This window comes from Tyto alba, unplaced genomic scaffold, assembly GCF_018691265.1.
Source record: "Tyto alba isolate M040663 unplaced genomic scaffold, T.alba_DEE_v4.0 Super-Scaffold_19, whole genome shotgun sequence".
NCBI classification, from domain to species: domain Eukaryota; kingdom Metazoa; phylum Chordata; class Aves; order Strigiformes; family Tytonidae; genus Tyto; species Tyto alba.
The window spans coordinates 10,403,618-10,418,019 of record NW_024881281.1 but is presented as its reverse complement, the minus strand read 5'-3'; the positions used below and the strand labels follow the sequence as shown (position 1 = coordinate 10,418,019).

At 40.7% G+C, this 14,402-nt stretch overlaps 1 protein-coding gene across 2 annotated transcripts in view; it reads left to right on the top strand.

Annotated features, from left to right (window-relative positions):
* Positions 1 to 14,402, top strand: part of SPNS2 (sphingolipid transporter 2) — a 137,361-nt gene that overhangs the window by 34,320 nt on the left and 88,639 nt on the right. For both annotated transcript variants that reach the window (XR_004407137.2, XM_032993691.2), the window contains exon 2: positions 2,221 to 2,286. Coding sequence is in view for 1 of the 2 variants with exons in the window: in XM_032993691.2 (XP_032849582.2) it covers positions 2,221 to 2,286 (66 nt within the window). In the remaining variant the exon portion in view is untranslated. The remainder of the gene's footprint in view (positions 1 to 2,220; positions 2,287 to 14,402) is intronic.

Genomic DNA, 14,402 nt, shown 5'->3' with positions numbered 1-14,402 from the left:
ATCACTTTGACCACCCAGTGATATACCTGCTTGGGTAAAATCTTGCACTGAATGTATCTGTAGAAGCAAGGAGAGCTTGGATCCCTCTGACTTGGCTTCTCCAGCTGGAGTGTTGTAAGTCATCTAAGCCACAGAGGGTTTTGCTAGGGAAATGCAAAGTTTATTTTTGTTCATCAGGTATTGCCTGGATAATGATATCTCAGTTACTAATGGAGCAAATGAGGGAAGGACAGTCAAGAAATGCCAGGGCACTTTGAAAAAGGAGGTAAATCTGCCATCCAAGAGAAAGCTAAGAAGTTCCTGTTGGAATCGTAGTAGACAGGAATGCTTCAAAGGAAAAAAAAAGCCGCGGGAAAACTGTGTTAGGCTGGATGTAATCAGGCACTTAATACTTCAGAAAGTTATAGAATCACAGCATAATCGAAGTTGGAAGTGACCTCTGGAGATCACACAGTCCAAGCCTCCTGCTAAAAGGGTCAACTAGAGCAGGTTGTTCAGGACTGTGTCCTTCTGGGTTTTGAATATCTCCAGGAATGGGGAATCTACAACCTCTCTGGACAACCTGCTCCAGGGTTTGACCACTCACACAGTAAAAAGGGTTTTTTCTTATGTTTAAATGGAATTTCCTGTATTTCAGTTTGTGCCCTTTGTCTTCTGGCTCCATCTTCTTTACCCTCTCTCCTATCAGGTATTGACACACATTGATAAGATTCACACCCTTCCCCACCCCAAGCCTTCTCTGCTTGGGGCTAAACAGTCAGATAAAGTACAGAAGGGAGTTTGAACTAATGTTACTAGGCAGATATTGGTAGTCTAAAAGCCAACCTGAATGCTGCCCTGAGTAAATGGTCTCGTACAAGTAATACGGAATAGGACAATGAGCTTTCTTGCTTGTTCCTTTCTTCTTTGTATCTTTTTTTACTCTAGTACCTTTATTTTATATCTGTTTTCTTGGCATTGTTCCAGATGTCTTCTGGGAATACTTATCTCTGGGTCTTTTATCTCTTTGTGTTTGTCATTTAGTGGGATTCTGACGGTCCCAAAAGCTAAGATATATGGTGAGTGTGTTCAGTTTGGTGCTTAGTTGATTCCCGTGACCTACAGTGATGAGCAGAATCACTTCGGATAAAGCCTTGGATCAAATTTTGAACTGGAGGTGAACTTTTATAGATGTTCAGTATAGTTGGAGAATGATGTTTCTCATTTTTAAAAAAAGAAACTTGCATATCCTCAGTTTTGGGGAATACAGTAGCCTAAATAAGGAAGTCCTGGATATTAAGAGAGTAACTGTCTCTTTTCCAGACGCAAGAAGTTGGCCTACAGTTTGTTTAGACTATAGACAAACTTGTAGGCATATGGATCTGTATCTGACACAACTGGACCATCTACAGCTTAGCAAACTTAGGTCCCCCGAGATGAGTCATAAAAGCTCTCTGTGGATTTTCCCTGTTGTCTAGTTGGTTACAAAAGCATGCCTGTTCATATGTACCTGACATTAAGTGTATGTTTGATACCTAAGTGTTAAATCTAGATGAATATGTAAATATTACAAAACCCATTAATTTTGCTTATGTCCATTAATATATTGGGTGGTCAAAATGAGAGAAGGTTGGTTTTGGTTCTGCTTGTAGTTGCTTTAAAGCAGTCACTTATTTGGTCACTTACCTACCTTTACTAAGCTATTTTAAATTTATTTTCTAAATTTGTTTTGGAAATGAGAAACCTTTAGAACTAGTTAAATGTGAAAACATCCATCATTGCTCCTATCAATGTGTCATATCTCCTCCCAACAGAGATTTGTTAAAACTTGTCTTGGATTCAATTTGTCTGTCTTGTCAAACCATTTGAATCACCTAAGGCGCAGAATCAATTTCTCTCTATTTCTGTAAAATAACAGAAGTAAGGGATCTGGATTCTGCAGAAAACAAATAAAAAGAAAACCCTTATCTTAAGTGGAAAGGGAAGACCAGTTTCTCATGCATGAGGATTTAATTCCCAAACTCTTTGCATGATGTTATATCTACCTACCTCTGCTGTTATGGTAGTAGCCCAAAATTATTGAGTGTGCACGTATAGAAAAGAAGACAGTGTGCAAACTTTAGAAGTTATGTGTCTAAATTGCTGGAATTTGAAACTTTACCGATGCTTCACAAAAGGTTTGAGTTGTATGCTTTTTGAAGGCTGAAGGCACTGAGTTTCTTCTCTCTGATTTCCTTGCAGGTGTGTTACTAGACATCCAGCAGCACTTTGGAGTCAAAGACAGTGGGGCTGGCTTATTACAGACAGGTAAGAGTATTTGTTTTCTCTCTGGTTTTTGTAACCTTCCTCTTCTCAGAAGGCTGCTTTCGGGTTTCTTCAGTTATGGCCCTTGGGCACGCTGGCCGTGAAATATACTCTTACTAGGAAGATGAGTGAATGTGAGGGTTATTTTTGGTTTTGATTTGCTGGTGGGCAGGAGATCAGGACTTAGAATGACTTGAGTGTAGAATGGGCCAAAACCAAACAAACTTAATGATGTTATTTATGGCAACTAAATTCAAATCGGAGATGGCTACTTCCCCTGCATCAGAAAACTCATGATAAACCACCACCAAGATCCTGTTGTTCTCACTTATCTTAACTCTCTGTAGGTTGGTAATAAGTGTGATCTATGACACCCTTGATGTGCTCTGCAGAGAATCTGCTGAATGTACAGTAATTGTGAGTACAGTGTGGCATGAAAATGTAAAACTTATCAGGAAAAGCACCTGAGGATGAAAACGGCAGGAAAGGCTAACAATCACTGCATTCATGGTAACTCATGGATTAACAATATCCCTATGATTTTGGTACTGTTAGCTTCAGACCTTTCTCTCCTTGTGTTTAAGGAAGAAGGATTATTGCAATTGAGACATCCTTTTAATGTAGCAGACATTTTAATGTTGCAGTCATCTGCAGACAGCACTGTACAACCCCAGGACAAAGCCAGCTTTTCTGGCCTCTAGTCTTGAGGTGATTTAGAGGAGTGCCTTTGACAACAAGCTGGATTTGATGACATTGAGAAGCAGTCTCATGTAGTTATGACAGCACATTTGATCTTTGTGGATAGTTGAAAGGACTAGCCAGAGACCAAAAGCAGTATTTTAAGGAGAGAAACAGTCCGGTTTGGAAACTTCCTACAGAATTATTAGTTGGAGTCACAGATTTGTGGTGCTGTGGTTGTCTTGTCAGTATCATCTGTCTGAGGGGACCACGCTGCAACAATTATATCTCTGAAAATAAATTAGAATTCAATTAGGATTAGAAATAGCGTGCCAGAAAGACATTTTTTTCCATGCTGTTTTTCTTATGCTACCACAGTGGATAGCAAATGCCTGTCAGGAGCTTGTCCATGAAACTGTAGCCAACAATAAAGTGTATAAAATAAATTATTCTTTATTATGAACTAGAGGTAAGAATGTTCTGGAGCTCTGTCATTTGGCCTTAGATTTCAAACCATGTGAACCCCTGCAGTATCTCCTCCTCTTTTTGAACCCATGGCACAGCAGGGTCCTCATCTGTGGTTACAGCTTCTTGGTAATGTTGCAATACACACAATTAATAGCAGTGTGTATTAGGGCTTTAAAAATGCTCTCTTTGTGTGATGGCAGAGTTCAGCTAAACTGATGTGTGCAGCACATGTCCAGAACAGAAGGCCTGAGCTTTACAAGTGTTACTGATTATAGGTAGCATCAATCAGTTATGCCCAAAGTGACACTGGTTGTCCATCAAGCTTTTTTCTACAGCAATTATTTGTATTTATTTATTGTACTCAGAGGAACAGGTCCTCAATGTATCATTACACACAAAGTGCCTTCAAGAAAATATTCTGGTTGAAAATGACACTTGCCAAAGCATGTGTTTAATCTTTATTCCCCTCAGTGAATGAAATCCTTCTGCAGATGATTTACTGACAGCAAGTAAGAGCTAAGCTCCACCAGGGTATTTCATTTGTTAATTGCAAGAAATGTTATTTATTTCTCTAGCAAAAATACAGGGCATCTGAAAACAGTGTCACTGAGATACAGCAAGATTGCAGCTGAGTGTCGTGAGTTTTGTACTGATAACTGTTGCTTTAAGAAAGGCAACATTTTTCTCTTGGTTTCTTTGCTGATATGAAAACTGAGGGCTTGACTTTGCCCCTGCAATATAGATAATAATGTATTAATCACAGTGTCATTACAGGAAAAGGGTTCTCACAAAATAAAACATCATTTCATGTAAGTAAGGGTAGGGGCACATAACTGGAAACTTATTAAATGTATTACTTCAGCTTAACAAGTTTCTGTGTTGGCAGCTGGCCCGTGGCCCATGTACCCTTAACCCTGGTGAAATAAAACATGTGGACCTAAACCACCATCAACACTACTTTTAATCTTTTGTCTGTTCTCTAAGTCTGACTTCTCTAGATGTGCAAATTGGGAAAAATGGATGCAGAGTATAAAAACATTTGACCAAGGTTGCAGAGGAAGCCTGTTGTAGAGCTGGGACCAGGGCTGCTGTCTCCCAAACCTCTCCCTTGACCTTGAGCAGTTCCTTTGCAAGCAGAGAGACAGAAATATCATTTTATTCCCAAGAGATGGTCCTGCTAACTAATTGAGTGATGTGAGGCGAAGGACTGCTCATCCTGAATATGTCCTCTGAATAAAGAGTGGATTAGTCCTCAGGTTGTTAATCCTGCATCTAAATGAGTCCTAAATTAATTTACAATGTTAATGAGGGGGAGTGAAATGTAGTATTCACTGGCAGTTCATATCACTCATCACATAGGCTTTAAAAAATAATAAAGAAAATCCTTTTTAACTGAGAAACAAGGCTGCACACAGTTTTAGGAAGAGATGGTACCGAAAACTCAAACAACAAGGGGAAAAGAAATACACCAAAGGCAATGTATGACCCTGCCTTCATACCATAACCCATTCTTTGCAGGCACAGCCAATCTCATAGCTCCCTCACTCCAAACATTCAAAAGCCAATTCATACACTCTCAGCTTTGGCTGCTCTGTTGAAAGCAAAGTTGACTGGTTTCTTAGGAATTGCAAAGACAGAATTTGAATTTTTGTCTTCTTTTGTATTAATCCCACGATACAAGCTGCTCTTTGCCTAGAACATATAATGAAAACTGGTTAGAGGGGCACTGTAACTCCTTGTACAGAAAAATCACAGGGACACTCTAGCCTCATCCATAATGGAAAGAAGCAGAACATGGTAGTCTCTGCAGGAAGGATCCCGTGACAGCAGAGGACACACTGACAGATGGATCGCAGTTTGCCTCTTGCCCCGTAGCATTGTAGAGTAACTATGTTGATTCCAGAGCCACATTTATCTCTTGATGATGCTATAATTCTGTGCTAATCTTCCTTTTTAAAGCACTACATGTAGAGTTATATAAATATTGGTTAAGTTCACTTAACTGTTTTACAGGTTTGCATTGAAGCTTTCTTGTGCTTTTCATTTCCTACTGGTCGCTTTTCTCATCTGGAGGAAGGATAATTCTGGCTGACCTCAAAAGGTGATAGAGCATCTCCTTGCCTACTTGAGCTGTACAGCTGTAGTCAGTCAATACATTCAAAGCCAAACAATACCAAAAGTCTTTCCCATGTGCAGAGTTATGTAGGAGGAGAAAATTAAACTCACCAAAACTACAGGCCTCTAAAAACACAAAGACTGAGAAGGTGGACAACTGGATTTGTAGAACTGCTTCTAAACAGTGTTATCCTTCCATACATACTCACACTACAGGAATAGTGCCCTAGTGCTTTACTCTTGTTTTCACTAGATTTTTTTCCCCCTATTTCTTCAATTTTTGTGCTCTGCTGTTCTGTCTGCTTTCTTTGCCCTTGGATTTATTTTGCCAGTGTCTGTTTAGCACTACAGAGCTCTAATAACAATAGGGCCTGGCTCTCAATACAGTTTGTCTTCTGAGGACCTCAGGATGTTTTATATAGGGAGGGATAATGAGCCTTGCCCTTTTCTACAGATGGGGAAACCAAGAAAGCCAGATGGGAGAAATGGCTTGCCCAGAGTCACACAGCAGGTCTGGGGAAGAGCCAGGATGAGAACTGCCGCTCAGGTCCTGAACACGCAGCATTCAACTAGGTTAATGCTCAGACCCAGAGATTTGGTCCTTGTTAATGAGGACCTTAATCTTCTAGCCTAGGCAGCCCAAGCTCAGGGGCAGGCACATAAACCAGCGGGGACTTCTGCAAGCGGAAACGGTGAGACATCAGACAGAGGGTATGGCAAGGATTCCGTTGAAATGCAGCGGGGAAAAGTGTCTGCAGAAAGAGCATAGGGGTGTCATTAGAGGAAACCCTGGTAACCAGAGGTCTGTACCATAAGGTCAGAAGCAAGGAAGTGTAAGGAAGCGAGAGATCTGGAAGGACTCATTAAAAGTGAATAATCATAGATGACTGGGGCTGTGAAAGAACTTGTCTCTTCTGACATGGAGAGAGATGGGCATTGTCCCAAATGCCTTTCAGCCCCTGGTTTCCCAGGAAGCCTAGAAATGCCAGGTACTTTCTCAAGTCTCGTGGGCTCGTTTTTCCTGTGAGGGTCAATTCCAACTAAAACCTCTGTTTATTTGAAAGGTGGAACCTTTACCCACCCAACTTCCCCTGCCTCTTGAGCCGACCTTGTGTAACCTTGCACTAGATTGCAACCTTTCAAATATGTTAGCAGCTCTGGTGTGCTGTGACTGTACCAGCTGAGCTATAAGCACGTGCAGTGAGTAGGGGACTTGAAATAGTGGAATGCAATGATGAGATAAACCAGACTTGCTAAACTGGTTTTTCTTCCAACTCCCTTTGACTCCCGTCTTCTTGTCATTGGCTTATGACGACAGTCTGTGCTGCTCTAACATTTTTTTATTTATTCCAAACAGAGACCACCTCCTGTGGATGCTAACCCTCAATATGTGCCTATTATATGAGTTGCAGGTGCCGCGTGTTTCTTTTCTATCATCTGCTTCTACCTGGATACTGTCTTGCTCCTCACCTGTGCTATGCATAACTGAATCAAATCTTCATCTTTTACTTCCTACTGCACCTGCTTAACTGTTTTTCTTGCTAGAATGGAGGAACTCATATTCTGGACACTTTCCTGGTTTCTATGTAAAATTCATGAGCTTTCCTCTTTTGGGTGGATGACTTCTTACACCAGAGCACCTCCCAAGACCCTGGTATCTCAGGTGTCCAATCCAGAAGACAAGACAGAATGCTTTGTAGTTGCTGTTCTTGATTTATGACTGGAAATGGTTTGTACCACCATGTCTTACTGAGAGTAGGTCATGCCACTGTCACCTTCCCTTCCCCCAGCCACGCTAACCGTTCTTAAATCCAGGTTACTTCTCTTTCAACCTGGGACTCTGAATGCCAGGACAAGGTGGAGCTCTCTTTCTTCCAGGAAATCCTCTAAGTTGTATCAACGATGATCAAAACCTTTTTCCTCATTTCCCTCTCCATTACTGATTTTGTATAATCTTTTCTGAACTTCTCCAGCCTTCTGTAGCATGCCACGGGTCTAGGGATAATACAGTTTCTATAGGAGTTTGTATAGTTTAAGCAATGAAAGTGAAAAAGCAGGGCTCTGCATTCAGTGTGCCTTGATTAACATTGTGACAAGGATAGGTCTTTTACTTATCAAGGTAGAGTGAGCTGAGATAGTCCAGAGCCTGATTATTTCCCACATAAGTCCTTTACAACTTCCAACAGTACTTTTTTCGTGTGTGCTAGAATGGTATCTGATATGCCATGGCAATCTGAGGGTCTGATTCATGAAAGCAGTTAAGCCTATTTGGAAATCCCTCTGCAATCAAGAATAAAAGTATTTTCTCGAACCAGTGAGCAGGTTATAGGCAGATGTGTTTGTGCCCTAGCCCAGTCCTCCATACACCAAGGACCGAACTATAAAAATGCTGTTTACAGTGTGCACTCTCACTGGACAGCCCTAGATTGCAAAGTAAAAAATCTTTGGTGGGGGAGAAGGGGCAGGGAAGGGAGGGGAAGATGTCCTTGCCTCCTGCTGATAGGTGGTAAATGCTTGAGCCAGTGTTGCACTTTGTCTTCTTATTGTACGTGTCAGCAAGTGAGTGCAGGCTACCAGAACAGGGAAGCTCTTCAGACTGGCTTGTCTTCATTAATATCTTGATTTTATGATACTGCATGGCCACTAACACAACATAACAATTAATATTCCCATCCTATTTCCTGCTTTGCAGAAGGAGGGTTTGTGCTAACTATCGGCCTTTCAGACAGGGCAGGTACTTGGGCTGGTTGTTGCAAGAGAAACTTGCACTTGTGCTGCCTGTGGCACATCTTTTCCTGTAAGCAGATATTGGCCTATTTTCCCTTAGGCTGTAACTCAAGCACCTCTTGCCAATGTTATGTTCACTTCTGTAATTTATTATAATAATGAGGGGAAAGATTTCCCACAGATTTTAGAAAAGTAGTTATCATTCAACCCAAAGTCCTAGCAGTTTTTAACATCACCTATCCACCTCCCCCTACACATGTTCCTCAAACCTCAGAATTTCATTCAAGCTCTTTATAGTGGAAGATAGGATTTTTGTTGGTATTGTGGCATTCTTTTAAACAACAACTTCCTCTTAATACCAGCTATGCAATCTCACGTAGCAGGCATCTGCACTGTATTATGTTTCATGCACAAATAGTTCAGAAGGGCTACTCTCCCACCTTTGTTTTTTTTTTGTTTTTTTTTTTTTTTTCTTCATTAATACCATATTTGGAATTTGAAAGAGGGAGATGAACATTTGAGTTACATAACAGGTATTTTAATGCCATTATTAGACATCTAATGGTTACCAGTTGCTAGAAGAGAGGTGTGTACTTATATTCAGTACCTCACAACTAGCTTACTTTTTCTCATCCCCCTCTGCAGTAACATTAAAAGCTTCTGGTAGAAAGTGGAAAACCTGCTTAGCTTTAATTCTTGCTTTTCACTGAGCCTGTAAGTTTAATTTTTGAGTGTGGTAACCAGAAGAGTGTTTGTATATGGTTTAAATTAGAAGGAGCCCTGTATTTCTTCTCTGTACCCTGATCTAGTTCTGTGCATACAGTTGCTACCGGTACCTACTGGGCCCAATTTAAAGGTAAGTGTTAGCCCAAAGGGGAGTATTTTTTGCCTTGACTTTAAGGGAACTTGGATCAGGGTCTTCTATTAACTAGGAGTGAGAAAATAGAACTGCTTGTGTATTTAACATACATTATCCCAGGGGAGCCATAAGTGTTCTCTCTTAAAAGATTTATTTTAAGGTTGTTTTGGTTTCATCTTGCCTCCCACACCTGAAGAGCTCTAATTTTCTTAGAGCACAAACCTACAGTTCTGCAGGGCAACATACTGTGTTGTGAAAAATGTAAGCAGCTATATTCATACAGGGATCTGAGATCAGGTGATAAAGAGGTCAGGCTTGGTCTGTGCCCACTGGGAAATTTCCAAGTTAATATAGTACAGCTGGGAGAGCTGCTGTTGGAGGAGGTGGTTGATTTGAGAGAGACGTCATTTGGATAAACCAAATAGTCTTGACAGAGTGTGAAGGAGCTCTGGGGCACTGGAGTCCTGCAGCGAAGCACAAGCATTGCTGCTACTTACTGTAATACTGCAGGCATTTGGTAGACTCTGGAAGTACCAGGGTGGTTTTGTAGCAGTGGAAATGTTGGGGTCCTAGACCAGCCCATGTGATCGTTTTGCTTCTCTGATGTGTCCTGTCTTGAGTTCCAGGTGGCTTTTCCTCCAAAGCAGTGCTTCTCAAGCCTTTTGGGCTGAGTATCAGACCACTGCAGCCATACAAGCAAATTTTTATAGTGATTTATCATCAGACCACCATAAAAGTAACATTGCTGTGTGGCTGGCTGCAAAAAACTTGGTTACCTTGTGGAACACAATTTTGAGAACCATGGCCTTTAACTGTTACAACCTGCTGAAACAGGTGGTGTTTTCCAGGCAGAAGCAACTAGAGTTCAGTACAAGCTGCTGAGATTCCCGTGCATGGAGCCATACACACTTGAGAAGGAGTAACTCACTGGTAGACACATATACCTGGCTTTGAAAATGAATTCCAGGACATCAGTTACGTAAAAAGTGACCATTCCTCATGGTATTCTGTAGTGTAACCAGCCTGCAGAACTAGATTCCGGTTAACACAAGTAAGTCTGAATTGCATGAATGCTGTGTTGTTATACCAATTCAAAAGAACTCTCCTTAACCCCAGTATGTGCACATATTCCAGGATTTTTCTTGTATGCTGATGTAAGGTTATAGAACGAAGACAAATTTTCTGTTTAGATTATGCAGAAAACCTGGTTTTGGAGGGAAAATATTACTGACCATAGTCCATTACTTAGTCCAAATCAAAGTTAGTTCTCACAAAAAGGATGTAAATGTACATAAACACGTTTTTCTAAAACTCCTTTCAGTTGTCTTTAAGTTTCAGTCAAATGACCGAGGATGGCTTAGGTTTTTAAATTTCAGATGAAAAGCGAACAGTTATTTGGTGGGATGAATAGTAGGAGGAGGGGTTCACACGCATTCTTGTGTTCTTTGCTGCTGCAAGCAGGGAAGTGCTTTGGTTTTCAGTGGAAGGGGTGTCTCCAGGGAAAGTTCAGTTCTGACCTCTTTTATCTCTCCACTCAGTTATAGATCAGGTTATTCCTAATTAAAGATTTGGATGGTTTTAACTGTTTCCTCCTTCCAAACTTTTCATCCACTAATGTTTACAGAAGCAATATTTATTTTACATATGCTCCTACTGCATCATTCTCCTTGCTCTTTGTAGATGAGCTGAACTGGAGATGTGACAACTCTAATTTATTCTTTTGTGGGACAACCATGTTGAACTAAGAGCATTAATAGTCATATGCCTTTCCTGTGGAGAGTTGCCTTAAAGAACTAAGAAGTTATAACAACTTTAACTTGCTTATTTGGAGCTACAATAATTTTAAAACTATGTTTACAGTAAATTAGCACTGGGGTAGAGTTGAAAGTGAATTAGGGAGGCATCACAGGTAAAGCAGCTTGAGGTTTGATTTCTTTTTACAATTCTGTTGATGGCACTGGCCAGGGTGCTCTCTTCTCTGGGTTTGTCCCGTTCCCTTTCCCCTATAGATAATCAGTTTGTAGAGGTAAGACAATCACCAACCCCATAAGCCTGTGACGAAGTGCTTGTTAAAACTGATCTGGTTAAGAGTTTTGGCAGAGTGAAATTTTCAGGATAGGATTCTTCTGTCTGGTCGTTTGTTTCGGGGGTTTTTTGAGGGGGGGCGTGTGTGTCTTTTGTTTTGGTTTATTTTGTTTTCCTTGAAGGATGTTTGAAATATGCTCCAAATTTGTTGGTTTTAATTTCACCTTAATCACAGTTACTGGTTTTATCCTTGCCTCTACCTACCCTGGGATTTGAGTGGTCCTGGTCACCACAGTACTTGATGGTGTTAGCTGTCAGCCCCGTGCTTGTATATTCAGCATCTTGTGGTTTTGTCCAACTAAATAACAGTAAAAGTGCCTGAGTGCCACTGGCCACACCTTTTGAGCACTAGAAATCATTGACAAAGTCTGACAAAGAAAGGTACTATTTCATGAGAGCCTTTGTGACTAGAATGAGTCATGTAAGAAAGATAGGTGAGTTAAAGAATAACTTTGCCACAAAAAAAAATAGGTGGGTTTTGTTTTTTTTTTTTTGCTTATTCTGGAATGTGTGGGGTGCTTTAGAGATCCCTGTGTCATTTAATGGAGTTGCATTCAATTTAAGCATATATGGGCTGTTTTTAAAAGCAGCCTTCCACTTTACAGGTGTAGTTTAGGATATTTAAATGCTTAACTTCCTAATTGTGACTGCAAATCAAAGTAGTTAAGTGGCACTAATTCCACCAGCAAAATTGCTCCCAGGGTAAATTGCAAGCTCAAAATCAGTGAGAGAGTTGAGGAACCTTTAAAAACCTGATACTAAAAATAGATATTATTTCAGAAGGGCTGATGTAAAGAGTTATTATAGTGAGAACCATGCAAGTGTTTGACTAGATAAATCGATCTTCTTGAAGGTAAAATTACAGAACAGAAACATGAAAATGTCTTATAATTTTTGCTGTTTTGATCTGTGTCCAGCCATAATCCTCACTTCCTCCCTCCCTCCCTCCCCTGTTTTGTTTTTAAATTGACATCTTCCACCATCAAAATGCTGCCCATATGATGCCCCCCAGCAGGGGTTCACAGGAGCACTGCTGGAATATATAAATCTAAGGTACTACTAAGGTGCTGTAGCTCACGATGCTGAAACTATCATCAGCCACGTGGCTGCTTTTGCTTAGTCATATGGGCCTTGAAAGAGGATCTGTCTCTAAGGGTTATTTTCCTGAATTTCTTATAAAATGTGATGAGATCTCCTTATAAAGAAACCTACTTCTTCGAGACGTTTAGTTTCACTAGTATGTCACCCTCTGTCAAAACACCAGCCTTACCAGTTGGCTATTATGCTGAAGGTACTTGGAGTTTGTTGGCTGCAGTCACTGTCAAGGGACGGATGTTTTAGGTGTGGATACAATAATACGTGGAATCTAGCAGACTAGTGCCCTGCTCTGGCTCTTGTGCTGTCAGTGTCCTGCGCCATCAGTCATCAGTCTGCAAAACCTGATGTTCACAAGGGACATTCAGGTTTGGGCATGTGAAGTGAAACAGAGTTGAGCATGCTTTGGAAACGTGACCTCCCAGCTCCTCACGAGACCAGCGAGGCTAAATCCACAAACGTGTCTCTAACCCGCTGACGAGCGAGGTGGTTGTGCTCGGTGACAGCGTGGGTCTGCACGGCGCCCGGCCTGCCTCAGCCCGCACCGCCAGCCGAGACGTTCAGATGGTTTCATTTCTGTTTTACCCATCTGGAGCTTTTGGTTAGTTCCAGCTTTTTGGTTAACATAGCAATCGTGCTGCATGCTAACTGCTTGGAAACCCATGGATGTAATAATACAGCAAGCTATTAGCAAGTATGGTACCAAATATGTCATATTTGGGGAGGAGGGTGGCAAGACAAAAAGAAAATATTAAAGGAAAATATCTCTGGAAAAAAAATGTGGACAGAGAACAGATTTTCCTGAAAAGCAAGTTGTCCAAAGTTGCCCTTGTTCTCACTGAGGATGTTTTATGGCATCAAAGGTAATAATACAGGATATTATACAATGGATGTTGAAATTTCGCTAAAAGCACCCCAGTGAGAGATTTCTACCAGCTGCTAATGTTACACCTTCCAATTACTTGGACAATACAGTATATGACACACTGAGCTGAGTAAATGTTTGCATTGTGTATAAAAGACGTTAAGTTTCCTTGTTTGTACTTATTGAACTTGTTCTTTATGGATTTATAGTCCAGAAACTAGTCTCCATTGTCTAGTCACCAGACAAATAAACTGCTGGCAACACCACGACAAGTTTTCCCTCAAGGTTCAGTTTTCAGCTCTATAAGACTGCTAAGAACGAAGCTCAGCTGGCATCTTGGGACATTTATGATGGTGTGGTCTCTAGAGAGGGGAATGGAATAGGTGCTGAACACAAACTGCCTTCAGATGGGCCGCTGGTCAGACACCAGTCTCACCTTCTACATATTTAGGCCCGATTGAAATGGGCTTTTCTAATACGTTAACAATCCCTGGATTCACCAAATATTGTCTTTCCTTTTTTCCATTAATGTAATTGATGATGCATGAAGGCATTGCATTTGCAAACCTTGCGCATTGCAGTATTCATTTCAGTATGTTGTTTTCCAGTAGTACTCATTCTGCCAGAAAGATACTAGTCAGAAGAAATTTAAAGTGAGAGATTATTTAAAACTGGGTCCAATCACGCACCATGGCTATTGAAACTACTGTTAACCCTGGGATCTTTTACAGAGGTCTTGTTCTTTTATCCACAGATGCAAATTTGGTTGCAAAGCTCTCTCCTGGAGCTGCAGTGCAACTTGGTATTAAAGCATTTTTTGAAGTCAGGGATGACACTTTGGAAATTCATGTGGGTGATAATCTTCGAAATAACAACTGCAAGACAGAGACTCGATTCATTCTCCAGTGTAGTTATGATCCTTTTCCTTTTACAAACCATGGCAAATTAAACATTGGGATATGTCAGTATTTCAACAATTTCCTTAAATTAATTTATTCCTTTTTGAAGGCCACCCAGCCACTCTGAAACAATTGTTCTTTGTCTAAGTTGCCATTTATAACAGCAAGAGGCAAGAGCATTTCTAAATACTGTCAGCAAAATTGCATCAGTGAACAATCTGTCGAATACAACTAGCCACTTATAATTGTGAGAGAGGCTTCCTTACATACTCAGTGATTCCTCGTCATTGTAGGATGAAGACTGTTTGTCATTGTAGGTGTTTATTTG